We start from the raw sequence: 17246 nt of genomic DNA, 5'->3' as shown, positions 1-17246 counted from the left end.
TGCTCTCTCCCGGCGTTTCCCGGTGCAGCCGGTGGCGCAGCCGGTGCTGCCGGCGCAGCCGTTGCCTGGGAACGGCGGTCGCAGAGGCAGAGAGACGGGGGATCGCTGTGTCGGTGAGCGGAGGGGCCTTGGGGAGGGTCTCCGGGGGGTTCCCTCGGGACAGCAGGAGGCATCGAAGCCTGGAGGGGTTTTGGGAACGGTTCCGTGCGAGCGCGGTGAGACGCGGCCGCTCCCGAGCTCCCGTCCCGCCTGCCGAGGCCCGGGGAGGGCTTTTCCCAGGGCCTCTTTCCCTTCCTGTGAAAGTTTTCTGTGCACAAGGTTTCGGTGTTGGCTCAAATCCAGCCCCGTGAAGGCGGAGATGAAGCAGCTGCTGCCGGGGACTGTGACAAAACCCCAGGCGAAAGGGAAATTTCCGTGGCCGGCGCGGTGCACGGGGCACCCTCCCAGCCGAGGGAGGGAGGCTGCGCTCAGCGGCGATGACCGCTGTGCTGGGCTTCTTCAGTATGAGAGCTGAGAAGGGGCTCTGGGACCCATTTCCCAGCTTCACAGGTGTCCTTTTCTCCTGCTCTGCCCAATTCCAGCTTGTTGTGTGGCCAAATCTGGGAGAGTGTGTGTGGGGAAGTATTTCAGAGAGTCTCCACAGCCCAGCTCCCTGGGAGGAGGGAGAAGGTGTGGATGGATGGTCCATGTGAAGTTACACTGGAGTGACCCATTGAGGGAAGAGCAGCACTAAGCAGTGAGCCCAGGGAGATGTCCCAGGACGGACAGACGACTCAGGAGACGGATGTGCAGCCTGAGGAGGTGAGGACAGCACCATGGAAAGTTTGAGAAAGGGTCTGGGGCAGATCCCAGTGGAAACAGAGCCCTTGGGATCTGGGACCTGCTGGGGTTCCTTCCCAGTAGCCACAGGGCAGTTCCCATCCAGACCAGCCCAGGAACCAGCATTCACCAAAACCTTTCTTCCTTTTCAAGGACACCCTTGCTGCTGCCAGGGAGAAGAAAGAAGCACCAGAGGATGATGCGTCACCATCGTGTCCCCGAGCATCTCCTTTAGGTATGGGGATCTCAGATACCCTGCCCAGCACCTGGGCTGGGAGCCAGGGCACCCTGGGGGAAGGCACTGCTGGGACATCATGTCTGGAGGGTGCTGGACCCCCAGAACCACCCCCAGGACTGTCTTGAGTCCGAGGGAGCCATCTCCAGCCCTCTCTCAGGCTACAGGGAGAAGGACACACAGCATAAAGGCTCTGCCAGCATGGTGTGGGCAGCCACACCGGGGATGCTGTTCCTGAAGAACAAGGACAGCAGCCTTCACCCCCTTGTGAGTACCAACGGGCACAGTGCCACCAGGGTGGTCCACATGGCACCCAGCACTCCTGGCCTGCTCTCTTCCATCACCCCACAGACCTTGCGTGCCTTTATGTCCTGGCTGCTGAGAGCCAGGAGCTGTCTCTTCCCTGCAGGACCTGTCCTGGGTGTTTGGCTACAACAGCAGCCTGGCTGTGCACAGCCTGATGGACGGGGAGGACCGGGTGCTCCTGTACATCTCCTCCCACACAGTGGTCATCCACGATATCCTGCGGAACAGGCAGTTCCACCTGCAGGTCTGGCACAACCGAGCATCTCCCTCCTCCTCTTCCTCCCCTTCTCCTGGACTCCCTCCCTCCATCTCTCTTTCTGGTGCTCTGTGCTCAGGGGTCACCTATAACCAAACCCAGGAGCAGCCCACACAAAAGGTAGGAACAGAACAGCCCCAGGTTTGCAGCCTTGAAGGCACTTTGCTGCTTCCCTCCCCCAGGGCCACACCAATGTCATCTCCTGCCTGTGTGTGAGTGAAGACAAACGCTGGGTTGCGACTGCTGACAAAGGGCCAGATGCTCTGATCATTGTGTGGGACTCCTATTCTGGGTAAGCTCCCAGGAACCTCCTCTTTTGGAAACTCCCTGTGGCCAGTAAATCACTCAGGACCGACTCCAGTCTCAGCTGAGAGTAAAACGGGAGAACGCAGGCACAGACAAAAAACCAATCCAAGTCCTTCATAGTCCTTGTATCACCCACACTCATGGGACACTGAGATGGGGCTGAGCTCCCCCAGACTAAGTACATCACATTTCCATGCTGTAGGATCTTCAAAGATCCCTGGTGAGTTGTTTCCCAGTGCCATTCACTTGGGAGGAAGGGATGGAGGGGACGATGAGCACCAGCCTATGGCAGCACCAGTGTCTGCGCCTCCCTCCCTCCGTCCCTTCTTCCACACAGACCAGGGTGGGTGGGTTGTGCCTCAGACTTTGCCAAGTGACTGCCTGGAACCCCCTGTGCTGCCAGGAGCACCCATGGGATCTCTGCTCCGCAGGGTACCCGTGCGCACCATCTTCGAGAGTCATTCCGAGGACGGGGTCTGTGCCATTGCCATTTCCCAAGACGCCAAGTATTTGGTGACCATTAGTGCTGCTGCTGTGCAGGTGAAGAGAATATCTCCTCTTGCATTGCTTTGCAGGATAGAGACCTGGAAGTTTTTTGCAGTGGAGCGCAGGGGAGGTGGGAATTCAGAAGGGGAGAGCAGGAGGGAAGGGGAGTGGGTTTGCAGAGTGATGCTTTGATTTTGCTGAGCCATTAGAAGACAGACCTGGATTTCATTAAAGTGAATGCTGCAGAGTTGAGAAAATGGATCTTAATTTGGGATAAAAGCTTCTGACTTAATCACTTTAATCTAAGCAATTTCTAGCATTATTTCCTGAAATTAAGCTTTCTGCTGCCAGGCTGTCCTGGGTTTTAGCCTGCTTCAGTCTTCTAGGCCACACCATCCCCTGCAGTGGGGAATGGGATTCACCTGGCTCCCCAAACCTCCCAGAGAGCCATGGGAGTGTTCCTTGGATTTTTCTCCCCTTCTCTTTCAGGAAGTTTGTGTTTGGAGATGGACTTTGCCCACAGGGAAACCCATGTGCAGCACAGAGCTGAAGCCTGAGTTTGGGTATCAGGTGAGTGATCATGGCCTAGGGGGGCAGAGGGGATGGGCTGGGCTGGGCTGGACAGCCCCATCCTCACCTGCTCCCCCTGGTACCCCCCTCGGAGGCAGGATCACACCCCACTTCTGGGGCACCCTGATGCAGCAAAGCATCCCAAGGGGTCATCCCTGTCCTTCTGATGCCTGACAGGCATGGGGTGTCCTCTGATTTCAGTTCAGTGCAGCTGGTGAGGTGGTTTTGGATGGAAGAATAAGCAGAAAGCATTGCTCAGCTTGGTGCTAATGCAAGTCTTTGAATTTCAGGATTATGTCATTTTTAACCCTCAGAATCCCCATGAGTTTGTCAGCAACAGCAAAACCCAGGTGATATTTTACCTGTGGGTAAGTAGGGACATGGGAAGTTGTGTTTTTGGTGCCAGAAAGGAGATGGCAGGGGGGGCTCAGGGGCCAGGTGTCTGTCCACAACTGGGGTCACTCTGCAGATCTGTCCCTTCCCTGCTCCCTGTCTTGCCAGATCCCAAAGTGGTCTGGACAGAGTATCACACTCCCTCCACTCCCACCCTGGTCAGGCCCAGCTGTGGCAGGGATGCTCTTCACCTCTCCCACTTCTGCTTTCCCATGGGCCTTGTGCCATTCAACAGCTTTTGGAAAGAAGCAGGTGGAAGGAGAGGATGTTTTGTGCTCTCTGGAAGAGCCTGGAGCCTTTCTGCCCCAGAAGCCCTGCTTTGGTCACCACAGTGTGGGACCAGTGTCCAGATGGTGGAGAGGACCATGCTGGCACTGCAGAGCTCAGTTCCAAAATCCCTGTGCTAGATGTTTTCTCTGCTTTCCCCAGGATGATTCTGGTTTGCAGTACGGGGCACCATTCCTGAGCAACCAGGTGAGCACAGCAGGGAGGGACCACAGCATGTCACCCTCTTGGCTTTCCTGCTGGCAGCAGCACTGTCCCTCCCCATCCCCTTAAGCAAAAACAGCGGCCATGGCCCCAGCCTGTCCCCTCAGACAGGGACAAACCAGGTTTGCCCAAGCTGAGCTCAAGCAGGGCTCTCTCTCTAAAGTGCCCCACTGCATTTTCTCCTGGGGCTCTTGTCTCTTGTCCTGCCACGGGACAGGAAGGGAATGCTATGAGGGAATGGCAATCTCTCTGTTTGAGGAGGGCAGAGCCAGCTCTGGGATGAAAACACAGCCTGGCTGCTGTCTCCACAGACCTTCAAGTGCCTGGTGGGACAGTTCAGCCAGTCGGTTTTCCATGTTAACAACACCCAAGCTCTGACGGGCACCTCGGCCGGGAAGCTGGTGGTGTGGGACATGGACAGTCCCCGCACGCTCCCCGAGGAGCTGCCAGCCAAACCCCACGGAGTAACAGCCACCAAGGTGGTGTCACTGCAGAAGGAGAGTCTTACCGTGCTCACGGTGTTGGAGAGGTAACAGGGCAGCCCTTTTCAGTAGCTGTAGGTACAGCCCTCAGGTGCCTCAGCTGTAGGAGTGGCAAAGATAATGTTGGAGTTTTAAGTCACTTGGCAGCATGGTCACTCGTGCGGGAAAGTGATGCTGGTTTATGAGTAATTTTCAGCAATGGATTTGTGTGGGGGTGGAAATGAAGTTGAAAAGTGGTGGTGATGCGATGCCAGCTCTCCTGGGGTTGCTCTGACAGTGGCTCAGCCGCCTGGCCGCTACCGGCAGAGGGAGCAGACAGCCACCAAAATCCGCTACAGCCTTGGGGACACGGCAGGGACACGGCAGGGTCACAGCAGAGCCTCTGGTTTCTGCACAACCCTGGCTTTCTCCTGCACATCTGTGCAGGGCTCTGCTCGTGTACTTGTGCAGAGAAATGAGGAAGAGATTTGCTTCCACCCAAGGATGCTCTCCAAGAAATATTTGGGAGTGGTCAGTCAGTGTGGTTAATAACTTTCCCCTCCCTGCAGCTGTATAGTCACAGGTGATGTGAAAGGGCAGGTTAAATTCTACGATGGGCAGCTGCGGCTCCTCACCATCTACAGCCACGACAAAGTGGGTCCCATCCAGTCCATCTCCTTCTCCACAATCCTTCAGGATCGTCCCAGTGCCCTCCGAGGCAGCAGCCAGCCTTTTCTCACCAGGTGAGTGTCTCTCTACCTACCCAGGCTTTCTCCTGTGTTTGCCCTGCAGCTGAAAGCTGGGGAGGTGCTCAGTGAGAGCTGCTCCATGAGCTTCTGCCTGGTCTGGAGCAGGATTCAGCCCTGTGCCCAGGCTCCTGGGCTGGAGAGAGAGGGAGTGTGGGCTCCAGGTGATGCCTTGGTGCAGACACGGCGTCAGGGCAGGCATGGTGATGATCAGTTTTTCTGCCAGGTACCTGGCACACCAGGCAGTGCTAATGCCAAGCCTCCAGAGCTCACTGGGCCCCTTAATCCCCCCTTAAACCCTCCCTAGGCATGGCTGTATCCAGTTGGATTTTGTCATGGTTTGGCAAACTGATCAGGGCCGTGGCACCGGCACAGGGTTGGACCACACTGACGGGTCACCAGCCCCTCTGTGTCCCTCTGTGTGACATAGCTGTGCCTGGGGATTTACAGGGAGTCTGCAGGCCACATGAAGCTGTTGGGTGGCTCCATCCAGACTGCAAACCACGTCTGTCCCTTCTGTTAAGCTTTCCTGGCAACGTCTGTTCTTGGCCACGTGTGTTTTCCAAAGAGCCATGTGGGACAGAGTCTTCTCCAGCCTGGAGCAGTGTCCTGGAGGATGGTTTGGTTTCCCAAAAGGAAAGGGAAGGCTTGAGCTCATCCCCAGAGGCTGGTGGGGTTAGGAATGGCTGGAGAGCCCAGCTAAGGCACACAAGGGGTCCAGGCATGCAGAGTCCATCAGTACCTGGGCCAGATGTGCATAAACTAGTGGCTGTGATGGAACAGCTGGCAAAGAGGCTGTGCTTCCCCACTTGTGTGTCTGTGCAGCTCCCAGACTCAGCCTGGAGAAGGCTCCAAGGAGACCTTATAGCACCTCCCAGTGCCTCAAGGGCTCCAAAAGCTGGAGAGAGACATTGGACAAGGGTAGGGAGTGAAAGGACAAGGGGAAAATGGCTTAAAATTGATAGAGGGCAGGGTTAGATGGGATATAGGAAGAAATTCTTCACTGTGAGGGTGGTGATGTCCTGGCACAGGTTGCCCAGAAAAGCAGTGGATGCTTCATGCCTAGAATTCTTCAAGGCCAGGCTGGATGGTGCTTGGAGTAACCTGTCTGGTGGAAGATGTTGAAACAAGATGATCTTTAAGGTCCCTTCCTACTCAATCCACTCTGGGATTTCTGTGTGATTATCTCTTGTCCCTTTTACTGGGCCCAGACTCTCAATCAGGCAGACTGAAACTGTATATATTTGTGCTGTGATATGAATAATTATCCTGCTTTCTGCTTCACACATCATCAGTCACACAGTGGAACCTCTCTGCTGTGCTGCTCAGCATGGCCAAGTGAGCAGGCAGGGACTGAAACTGCCCTCTGGCCTTGGCCATGGCAGCATGGTCAACGCGGAGCCACTGACAGTGGTGGCGTGGAGACACGTGAAAAGGCCATTCAGAGTATCTCCAATTGCTCATTTGTCCATCTCACACACCACTGACTTGCAAATGGCAGGAGCTCCCCAGATGTCATTCATCTTCTGGCTAGCCCAGCCAAGTAGAAAATAGAACTGGATCCAGTGTCTTCCCATGGCCATTTCCCAGGTCATGAATACAAAGTGTCACTTGCCTTCCAGGTCAGGAACGTTACCATAGTGTGTATCACAAAATAGAAGTGATTGTCCAACTAACTTGCTAAAAAGAGACCGATGTGTAATATAGCTTGCAGGGATATGAGCCAGTTGGTCTGATTCATCGAATTCTGTTTCTCTCACACTAAATAGGAACTTTATCCTTTCAACCTCTGATGCAACCATGTTCCATGTTGCAACAGACAGCACAAGCTTTGAAAGAATCATGACAGAGGCAAAGAAAGCTGTGAATGCCATTGCCTGCCACCCTCGGGAGCCACTCGTGGCTGTGGGGAGCCACTGTGGGCTGCTGAAGGTGTGGGACTACAAGCAGACCCAGTACCTCATTAGCAGGATATTCACTGAGGCTGGCATCCAGTGCTTATCCTATGATCCTGAAGGTATCCCAGCCCTGTGACCTCTCCATGTGCCAAGCACTGGCCTTCCTGGGAGGAGTGATCATGTCGTGAGAGGTTTCTGGTCTGCTTTCCAGGTTATTTTCTGGCTGCTGGTTTTACTGATGGAAGCGTTTACATCCTTGATGCAATTTCCCTTCAGTCCATCTGCGAGGAATTCCAGTTCTCGCAAGGTCCCGTGACTCACATCAGCTTCTCTCACGATTCCAAGTACATCGCAACCGCTGTAAGCTTGTTTTTTCCGCTCGGTGATTTACATGCGCTGCTCAGGGGCAGCTTTGGGAGGGACTGGGAATTGCCGGCCGTGCTGCGAGGCACAGAGCGAGCGGGGCAAAGGGCCGGCCCTCCCCGGGGCTTGGTGACTCTGAAATGCAGAGCGAGCAGGGCAGAGGGCTGTTCCTCCCCTGGGGCTTCCTGACTCCCAAATGCTTTTCCTGCTTTGAAGAGTTACTCTGTAAAAACGTCACCAGTCAGCACTGCCCAGTCCCTAACTTTAGTGACAAATCTTAGCCCTGCGTCCATCTGAAGAAGGGGCTGGAGGAAGGATTTCCTCCTGGCTGGTGCTCTGGGAGGGGGCTTCTCCCTCAATCCCATGTCTCCCTGTACAAGTTTTGAGGGAGCATTGAAGCAGTTTGACTCAAAGTTTGTAACAACTGGTGATGATCTGTACAAAGAAAAAGATTCCCCTCATTGAGCTTTGTGCTGTTGTTGCAGGATGAGAATTATTCAGTGACTGTTTACAAGAGAGTCCTACAAAATGGGAGCAGATGCTGGGAACATCTGGCAGGGCTGGACTCCCACTACAAACCCATCCGGAGCATCCTCTTTGGGGTCCACTCAGACAGCAACGAGCCCAGGCTGCTGAGCCTCGGGGAGGACCGGCAGCTGGTGGGTTGATGCAAAAGTTTAAAGGATAGTGAAGCTTTGTGGTTAAAGGTGTGGGGCTGGACAAGGCCATCAAAGGAGGCTCCGTGTTTGGTTCCATGGCTCCCAACCCTTTCCCCACCAGCTCCATTGCTGGGCGTTGTTTCTTAGCCCGGTCTTGGTGCTGAGGCTTTCCTATTGTAGCTTTTCCAGGAGATCAAATCCAGTGAATCCACAAGGTCATGGGTACAGGGCAAACCACAGGGGAGTTGCTGTGTTTCCTTTCTTCCCTCCAGGTTGAATATGACCTGAAGAGCAGCATTAAGGATCACTTGGTAGTGACACACAGGGACAGGCTGGAGCAGGTTGCAGTGCCCCTGTGCTTGACCTGGTACCCGCAGCTCAGCACCGAGTCCTTTTTCCTCACTGCCAACAACTGCTACAAAATGAAGCTCTACAACACGACAACCAAAATGTGCAGGTAGAGGATCGATTCAGGCCTGCCATTGCCTGGGTGTCTCCTCCTGACCCTGTGTTCTCCTTGGTCTAATGACCACCATACTTTCACTCATAAGCATATGATTTTCCATCTGTGATGCAGATCTTGGGATGGTTCTAGAGCCCTCAGGTCACTCCATTCTTATGCCCACTCTACTGTTCACTAATGTGTCATTTAGCAAGGTTGTAACTGCAGGTGGATCTTGGTTTACTGACTATGTTGGACCTGAGATGTAGCAGTTAGTCATGAGATAAAGAGATCGGAGTCCACAAGAGCCAAGCATAATAATCCCTGAGCACTAAAATAATTTCTGAACCCCAGTGTAGTCCCTTCTAGCTGGGGACCCTGTCCTATCCTGTTCTCTCATGAGTAACCAAAGCCTCTGCACACCTCCCCTATCTACCCATCCTTCCACACAAAAGCTGTTCAAAAATGTTTTGGGTGGTCTCGAGTGGATAAATACATTATTTGCCTTTAGAAAGACCCTTTTGGGACCAACCTATGGTTCCCCCTTGGAGAAGATACAAATCCTCCCTAGGACAAGCTCTGCGGACCCCCAGCAGCACTACCTGGTGTACATTACAAAGGACAAGGTATGGAGCCCCACCTGCTCAGCTGTACAAGAGCCCCCCACTTGCAGAGCTGCTGGACCCTTGGGAATTTCCTTGAGGATGAAGCCACGTGTAGGCTGGTCCTGCCTGAAAGCTGAGCAAGCTCCTGGGGAAGAGGATGTGACAGTACCCCAGTGGGACCCTCAGCCCTCCCAGACTCCCTCTTCCCTTACAGGTGGGCTTGCAGATGCTGCCTGTCGATGGCAACCCCCACAAGTCCTCAGCCTTCATTTGCCACCCGGATGGTGCCTCTGGCTTTGCCATCTCCCACGACGGGCGTTACATCTTTACAGCCGGGGGGAAGGAGCGCACTTTTATGAAATGGAAGGTCAACCTACAGTGAGTTATGGCAGGAAAAGGAAAGGAATCTTGTTCCTGCTTTCCACAGCTGCTTGGTTGACCCATTGGGCCCCAAGCAGCTATGTGGGGTGGTGGCTGAAACAGGAGAGACATATTTTAGGGGGTCTTGTTCCCCCTCTCTGTAATGTAGGAGGGATTAAGCCAGCAAACCTCACAGGGGTGGCCATAGTGCTTGAACAATACTCCAGTCTGGGAAATAGTGCCCAAAGGGTAAGAAGCTGGGCAGGGGATTTTGTGATACTTGTGAGGGCCTGGCCACTGTGATGTCAGAGTTAGGCAGGGACCAGAGGAGCAGCACTGGCTGCAGGAGGAGCACACAGGGCAGCTGCTGATACAAAAGTGTCTGCTCTCCAAATGGAATAGGAATTTGTTGGGAAATCCCCCGTGTTTGAAGACTGGATTTAGAACAAGCCACTGTAATCCTATAAAGCTTTGCTTACATGAATAAATGGCCTGCAATAAATGGGGTGGTTGAAGAGTGGAGGCTGCTCTAACAAAGAAGGATCTCCAGGCTCTGGCCCAGACCACCAGTGATGAATCCTGCCAGATTTCTTACGCTGTCCTCTGCAGGCTTCCCTCTGCCAGATCCCTTGGGCAGTGGTGCTAGATGTATTCCCACATGACAGGAGGGTAAAACAGCAAAGGCAGGATAGATATTTTGGTTTCTTGGCATGTCAAGGACCAAGGCTGCTTATTGCTCAATGTTTGGGGCACAGACTCTCCCCTCCTCATGGATGCAGAAATGTACATAGAAATGGAGCAAGGCAGCTGTGAACGGCGTGAAAACTGCCAGGCCACCATGGATCCACTTCATGCTTCAGGGACTGGGAACTTAGTCCATGGCAGAGTTAGGATAGTGTGGCATGGTCTCCCTCAGTCTGTGCAGTTTTGGGTTGTTTTTTTTTTTTTAAATCCTGCACAATACCCTCCTAGCACAGAGCATTGTGTCTCCTGGTTTCTGGGAAATAACTCCATGGGAGCTGGCTTTTAGCCCTTGCTCTTATGTTTGCCATTTGGTGCACACCTGGGAAACACAACTGCCCCTCACCTTCCTAGGACCATGTGGTTAAGAGACATGCTGGTCCTGCAAGGAACACATTTTGCAGGTACAATTTACTCTGAGGAAAGCCCAAAGAGTGCCAAGCCAGCTCACCTTCATGTGCCAGAACAAAGGAAACTTGGGTTGGAAAGCAATGGGTTTATTTATTTTCTTTTCCACTTTGTGTGGCTTAAACAGTCGGGGGTCAGGATAAGCGACATTTTAAGGAAGGCAATAGAATATAAATGATCCCTCTTTATAATGGTTGGCCAGAGTCCAGGCAACATTGAATTTCTATGTAATTTGTTTTTGGAGTGAAGTTTTTGATGAGCTAATTATCATTTTATTACTGCTTCTGGCATCTTGTGAATCTCCACTGTGTTTAATACCCAAATAACTTAATTATGAAAAAAGCATGAAGCTTGCAAAAAACCCCAGTGGAAGCAGCACTACAGGGGTGTGTGTGAAAGCTGCAGCCTGGCTGCCAGGCATGGGGTATTATGTGGCAGTGCTATGCCATGATTGCACTTCCAGGCTTGGTTTCTTTTTACATCTGCACAAGCCAAAGGGATTCTTTTGGCTCCAACTGCCTATGAAATTGAAACAAAGAGGTGGCTACTCAGGCACTTTCAGTTTAATGCAAACTGCACCTGCAACTCCGTCACCCGCCACGGCGGAGGAAGTCGGGTAATGGATTGCACTGAGTTATTGGGGAAAAATGTGTTGGATCAAGGAACAGGGAGTTGTGTGGTTTATTGCAAACACCGAGTCCCGGCCTTCTCTGCATGTTCAAAATGCTGATCTAGCTAATTCATCTCCCTCAATGTCTCTATAAGGAAGCAGAAAAGCCAAATGCCAGACACCAAGTTCAAGTCCATGGAAAAGCTCCTGGCTCCCAGCCCTGTACTCATTCCACTAAACAAGAGGACCATTCAGTAATAATTAATTCCCACACTGTGCTATTGTATGTAAAACCTGGGTATGAAATATGCTGCAGAAGTGCAGCTGATGATAAAATAGCACAAGGTTCAAGGCAGTGCTTTTCTTTCCTGAATTCTGAGGCCCAGAGATTTTATTTATTGAATGTGTCTGTGAACAACGCCTAGAAAAGATACCATGAAAGTTCTCCTCACATGAACCCTTCCTGTACCTTCTTTCCTTCACTTCTGCCAGTACCTTGAATGCTGCTGCTTTCCTGGGTGGGGAGGACTTGATCCCATTCTACAACCTCCTGGATGGCGGCAGAGAAGGCAAATTCTTCAGGGTAATTATCTCACTGTGAATGCTGTCTGACCACATCTGGTTGGTCTTTAATTTATACAGGCCTGACATTTCTTTATGTTTTGTCCAGCTAGCCTTTAACAGCAATCTCATTGATATGGCTGTTAGTAAACTCTAAAAGGAGCCTTATCTTCCGTGCCTGCTGGTAACTGAAATTTGCACTGTTTGAATCCCTGGCAGGAACTGGAGGACTATTTTTACTACGTACAGCTGTGCAGCCAAGGTATCAAAACACTGGAGACCAGACAGGTGTCAACACATATTGCCTTGGAGGAAATTCCTTCTGTAATGAGAGCAATAGGATTTTATCCATCAGAGGAAGAGGTTGGTCAGCTGTTTTTATTGTTATTATTAAAAGAAGAAAGGGCAAGACTGACTGCACTTCCCAAGTGTTCTAAGGGCCAGATTCTGACCATTGCCATGCTAGATGGCTCTGGGATATATTTATTGGCTGTCAACATATTTTTATCTGGTTTGCATCAATATAGTAGTAGCCAGAATCTGGCAGAAAATTCCTTAAAAAGTTTCCTTGGTAGCAAGTTGGCCAACTGCAGAAGAAGGCTGAGCAAACCTGGAGCCTGACAGCTCAGAGTTGTTCAACAAGGCAACCTCAGGGTCAAAATTTTACAGCAGAGAGAACTGATTTAATAAGGGTGCTGCTTCTTCCCCTTCGTGTGGCTGTTTCTCCAAGGCAGTTTGTACTGTACACAAACCTCATTTGTAACGTGTAACCTGGCATGACTGAATCTGAAGCAAGGAGATTTGAATAACGGCCTCTGAGCACCAGCTCCAGCCCGTCACCACAGGAGAGGCTCTCCCAGGGGAAGAGGTGCATCACTGCACTCCCTCAGCCTTTCTGGGGGGGAGATTGTGTTCATCTCTTCCGTGGCACAGCAACCCACAGGCTGCTGAGGCACTGCTGTGAGTCTGTGCCACCCCATCTGCCCAGGGATGCTCTGCCAGGAGAGCCACCAGATGGGAGGCAGCACCGTTGCCACAGTCACCCCAAACTGACTCACTTGGGAGCCCCCACAGCCAGCAAGTGTTTATCTGAGCTGGAGCTGCTTTGCCCTGGTGTTAAGTTGAAGTGTAATCTCTTCATACCGTGTTAGATCTTTTCCTTGGGTTATTGCATTTTTGCCTCTTGAGGAAACAGAGAACATATTCCACTGGGAAACGCCTCTGGAATAATACCTGATAATGCCCCACACTTCCCCAAATTAAAATACAAACAGCATTTCAGGCATGGAAACAAAGGTGCTGAGCTGTTGTGAAACCAGGCAACCTACAATCAGTAATAAATCCAGAGAGAAGGTTCATCTCTCTCTCTAGAGTGTTTTAATAAAAGAAAAGCAGGAGGGAGAAAAGGCAGCTTGGGCTGACTAGCAAAGCTTTTGGGAATTGGTGTTTTTCTTTTGTAGTTCAGTGGGGTTGATATAAAACCTAATCCCAGATCAGCCAGAGCCGAGTAAAAATGACTGTTCTTGCTTGGCATGACGTTTCCTACAGGAAAAATATAAGGCTGAGATTTCCCTCTTCCCTGGGCTTCATTCAGTGGAAAAACTTGTGACACAAGGACAAAGGCCCAAGGCTGAATGCAAAGTCCTCCCCAGGGAGATCTTGCATCAGCTTCCCTTCCCGGGGAGCAGCAGGCCTGGTACGTGTTGGCACAGGGAATTCTCCTGGCGTCTCGCTGCTGCCCGTGTATCTCTGAGGGGCTGCAAGGACAATGAAGGCATGGAGCAGATGTTGCCTTTTGGACACACATCTGCACAGCTGCCAACTGGGCTGACTCAGAGCACCAGACTTCAGGAAAACCACTGGTATCCAGCACAGCCAGTGCTTGCCTGTTTGTCTGAGACAAGCGTGAGGGATCCAGCAGTGCAGGGTGTCAGCCCCACTGAGCACATTTTGGATTTGGCTTGTGCAGTGCCTGAACCACTCTAGACACGGGGAAGAGCAGGGGAAAATAAGATTTCTTATCCAGTCAGGATGTGCAGCCTGGTTCTGTTGGGACCCTCGTGTGTGTGCTTCCAGAACAAGGATGGAAGATGGTGTTTACTGGTTTGAGGTTTGCCTGCCCACTGTTCCAGAGTGGAGACACAGCTGTGCCCAAGGTGCCACTAACAGCTGTAGGGTCACCGAGTGCCTGTCACAAGAGAGGAAATCCAAACTGACTGTGTGTGTGTGTAACCCCCATCTTTACTTGTTATTGTCATGTCAGCAGGTGTGTGACTGTTGGCCATTCCCATCCTCAGCTGCTGAATGAAGCTTCCTCCTGGGATGTGGTCATGGCACCAACACATGCACAGTTCAGGGACATTGGCATTCATGGGATTGGAAACTGGCCCAATGTTCTTAAAAATAAAACATGTAACATCTGCCTTGTCTTGATCTTTAGATTGAAGACATGATAAACGAAGTAAAATTCAGCAAGTATGCAGATACTGGAGAAGAAGTGACAAAAATCAATTTAGATGATTTTATCAAACTTTATATAAATCATCGACCTGCACTTGGCTTGTCAATGAAAACCATACAACGAGCATTTCAGGTTCTTGGCTATGATAACAAGAAGGGAGACAAAGTTATCGACAGAGGAGACTTCCTATCACTGCTTCAGTGCAGAGGTGAGCTATTTTGTTTCTAATATCAGTTTTATGCTTGCTAGTTCTGCCTGCAATTTCAGAACTTTTTCCCTGCAGCAAGAAATTATCCTGGAATGAGAACCTGGTAACCAGGGCAGGCGTGAGGAGCCACCTGCCTTCAGATTTTAAATTGAATAATCACTTGTCTTGTCCCAGCTGTGCTTCTTTTACTGCTCTGGAAATCTCTGCTGGCCTGAGGTATCTCAGCTGTTAAATGATAAGTATGGATCTTGGCAAAATGTATCCTTCTCCCAGTGTGCCCTTATCTGAATTGCTGTTTTCTCTTCTAGTCACACAGGTTCTGGAAAAGTAGTATAAAATGGATAAAAGGGACACAAGAAAGGAGGGATGAAATTGGTCCTAGGCTGCACCCAGTGTGAAAGACTGAAAAGATGGGATGATTCAGTTGAGCTGAATCAGGGAGAACACCATAAACGTGGGTGTTAATTTGTTTGTGGCCAGTGCCATAGAGTGCTAATAACAAACTTCTATTGTCTTACTTCTGGTGTAAAAGTGTAGCCGAGCATTAAAACAGGTAAAGGGAAATGCTGATTTACTCAGTACATCACTTGGCAAGACTCCTTGCCACAAAGATCCTTGGAAACCACGGATTCAACCAGTGTGAGAAAGGTTAGCTATTTATACAGATGGTGTGAACATCCATAAATAGGTACATCAGATAGAACAGTTTCATAACAGATCTATAACCTCATGCTCCAGGGCGTGAGCCAACCACTAACTGGGAACAAGTGCTGTGTCCATGTTATTTCAAGATACTAAATTAAGACTTTTCTCCACCTTTCTCTTCCTCTGCATGAAAATGGCTACATGGACTGTGGTCTCTGCCAGGAATTCTCCAGTGGGAAGAGAAGCTCAAGCCCCTGCTACTACAGTGTTGCTTAAAGAGCAGTCTGCATCATAATTTCTTCTTTTGATTGACATTTTCCCCCAAAATGCTATAGAGAAGACAATTTTCCTTAGGATCAACATTTTCCTGCATTGGAATCATGTGTTTCAGTTGGCACTGTATATGTCTCTATCTCAGAGAAGCCAGGTCCTCTTTTGAACTGTCCTGTTTAGTTTAATTGCAGTTGCTTTTGAGTTTTTGTGCTATTGACCCCATAACCCAACGGTGGTGGTGCTCCATTTTGTACAGGGGAGCAGATGACAGAGGACGAGCTGGCTGAGTGTCTGACCACCCTGCTGGGCAGGAGACCCAGGAAAGAAAGATCTGAACTGGACACCTGCGATCCCACAGGTACAGGATTAGCATTCCACACAGCAGAGAAGCAGGACTGTTTAATTCCCAAATGGAATAATTTAAATTTCAAACCCATTTACCCTGTTAGGCCAAGAGCTGTCAAAGCTGCTCAGATGGGATTGCAAAAATAGTCACAGAGCTACAGACTGTCCTTCATCCACGCAGCAATTGCACGGGTGTATCTAAAAATAAATGGACAATGAACTATAACTAGGGCCTGACAAGATTACATTGCTGTTTATCTGCTGGCTGGAACTGAAATTAGAAACACACAGGGAAATCCCAGGGCTGGTTTCACCCAGGCCGCAGTGCCCATTGTAACAGAGCTGTTGGTAACGAGAGCATTTGTCTGCAATTTATGTCCCAGTCCACACCAGTCTGGAACAGCAAATTATAGCATTGATTTGAGCCAAGAGGCTGAATTTAATTGCCCATTGTAATTGGAACTGCATTTTTGTACAATTCATGTCCCAGTCCCCACCAGTTTGGAACAGAATCTGTTTAGGGTCACTGGCAATGGGCGCCATGCAGCAAAGGTGCTGCTCCTGAAGGGAACTTTGAAACTCTGAAATCCCTGGATCCCTCAGGATCCTAAATCACATTAAATTGACCAAGTGTTAAAGTTGTCCCATGACTCGTCTGAGGCAGGGACCTGCTGCAAGGTGAGACACACAGATTTGACAGGCTTAATTCCTGATATAAACACATAAAGTATCAAGCTAGTAAACTGTCACTTTGTCATGATCTCTTTGTACATCTTTAAAAACATTTCATTCACTTATTGCTGCTTATAAATTTTACTGGAGAGCAATTTTGACATGGCTTTTGTGTGTCTTCTGATGCTGTTATTGCTCTCCAGGTGCAGCAGCTTTGATTGAAGAAGAAATTCCAGCAGAAATCACAGCAGAGATATTTGTTGCAGACATTCTTGGCTTACCTATTGCTGAACCAGAAAAAAAGAACACAAGGAAAAAGAAGAATCTTTGATCTACAAAGGCACAGAATCTAGCGACCACTAGATTTTCTGTTTATTCCTACTTTCCAGGATCCTCTCCTCAAATATCTGCAAAATTTATGGCTTGTGTTTATTGCAAAGTAAAGGTCACATAGTTAAATTTCAGTCAAACTCTAGAGTAAGTCCCCAGTTTGGGCCATGCCACAAACCTGTAATTTCACACCTATATAGGGAAACATTGAATGGCTGGAAAGAATGAAGCAGGTGGCCACTCCATCCTTGGCTGGAACATTCCCAGAAGTCATTTCAGGTGGGTTTATGCCAGATGCAGTCTATTTTCATTACGTTAAGACAGTATTCATTTGTGAAACCTGACAGCAAAAGAGCAACGTAAGAGTATTGTATTGATTAAATACATTGATAAATGCTTTGACAGGTTAGAATGGATTTGTAATTATAAATCCAATGGACCTTGGTAAAGAAATAAATGCTGTGGTACACATTAAAACCACGCTTCTCTTTTGGCCTTTAAACTGACTTTTTCTTTCTGAAAGTAGAGATTCCAATTAGCAGTGTAATACCAATGGGACGGCATTACTCTGTGTGTGTATAAACAGCATAATGAGACT

At 50.0% G+C, this 17246-nt stretch overlaps 1 protein-coding gene across 1 annotated transcript; it reads left to right on the top strand.

The window, feature by feature from the left end:
* Positions 1-660: 660 nt before the first annotated feature.
* Positions 661-16830, top strand: CFAP251 (cilia and flagella associated protein 251). The gene is given in 23 exon segments (XM_077787296.2): positions 661-801; positions 973-1054; positions 1215-1321; positions 1464-1604; positions 1799-1908; positions 2354-2462; positions 2898-2978; positions 3269-3346; positions 3801-3845; positions 4172-4389; positions 4891-5064; positions 6837-7084; positions 7177-7325; positions 7814-7987; positions 8260-8444; positions 8941-9055; positions 9249-9412; positions 11646-11736; positions 11934-12077; positions 14155-14383; positions 15558-15659; positions 16522-16623; positions 16626-16830. Coding segments are annotated over 23 exon segments (2955 nt in total). The 5' UTR covers positions 661-750; the 3' UTR covers positions 16682-16830.
* Positions 16831-17246: the final 416 nt, after the last annotated feature.

Source organism: Lonchura striata, chromosome 15 (genome assembly GCF_050655825.1).
Source record: "Lonchura striata isolate lonStrDom1 chromosome 15, ASM5065582v1, whole genome shotgun sequence".
Lineage (NCBI taxonomy): Eukaryota > Metazoa > Chordata > Aves > Passeriformes > Estrildidae > Lonchura > Lonchura striata.
This window is presented reverse-complemented; position numbering and strand designations above follow the sequence as displayed.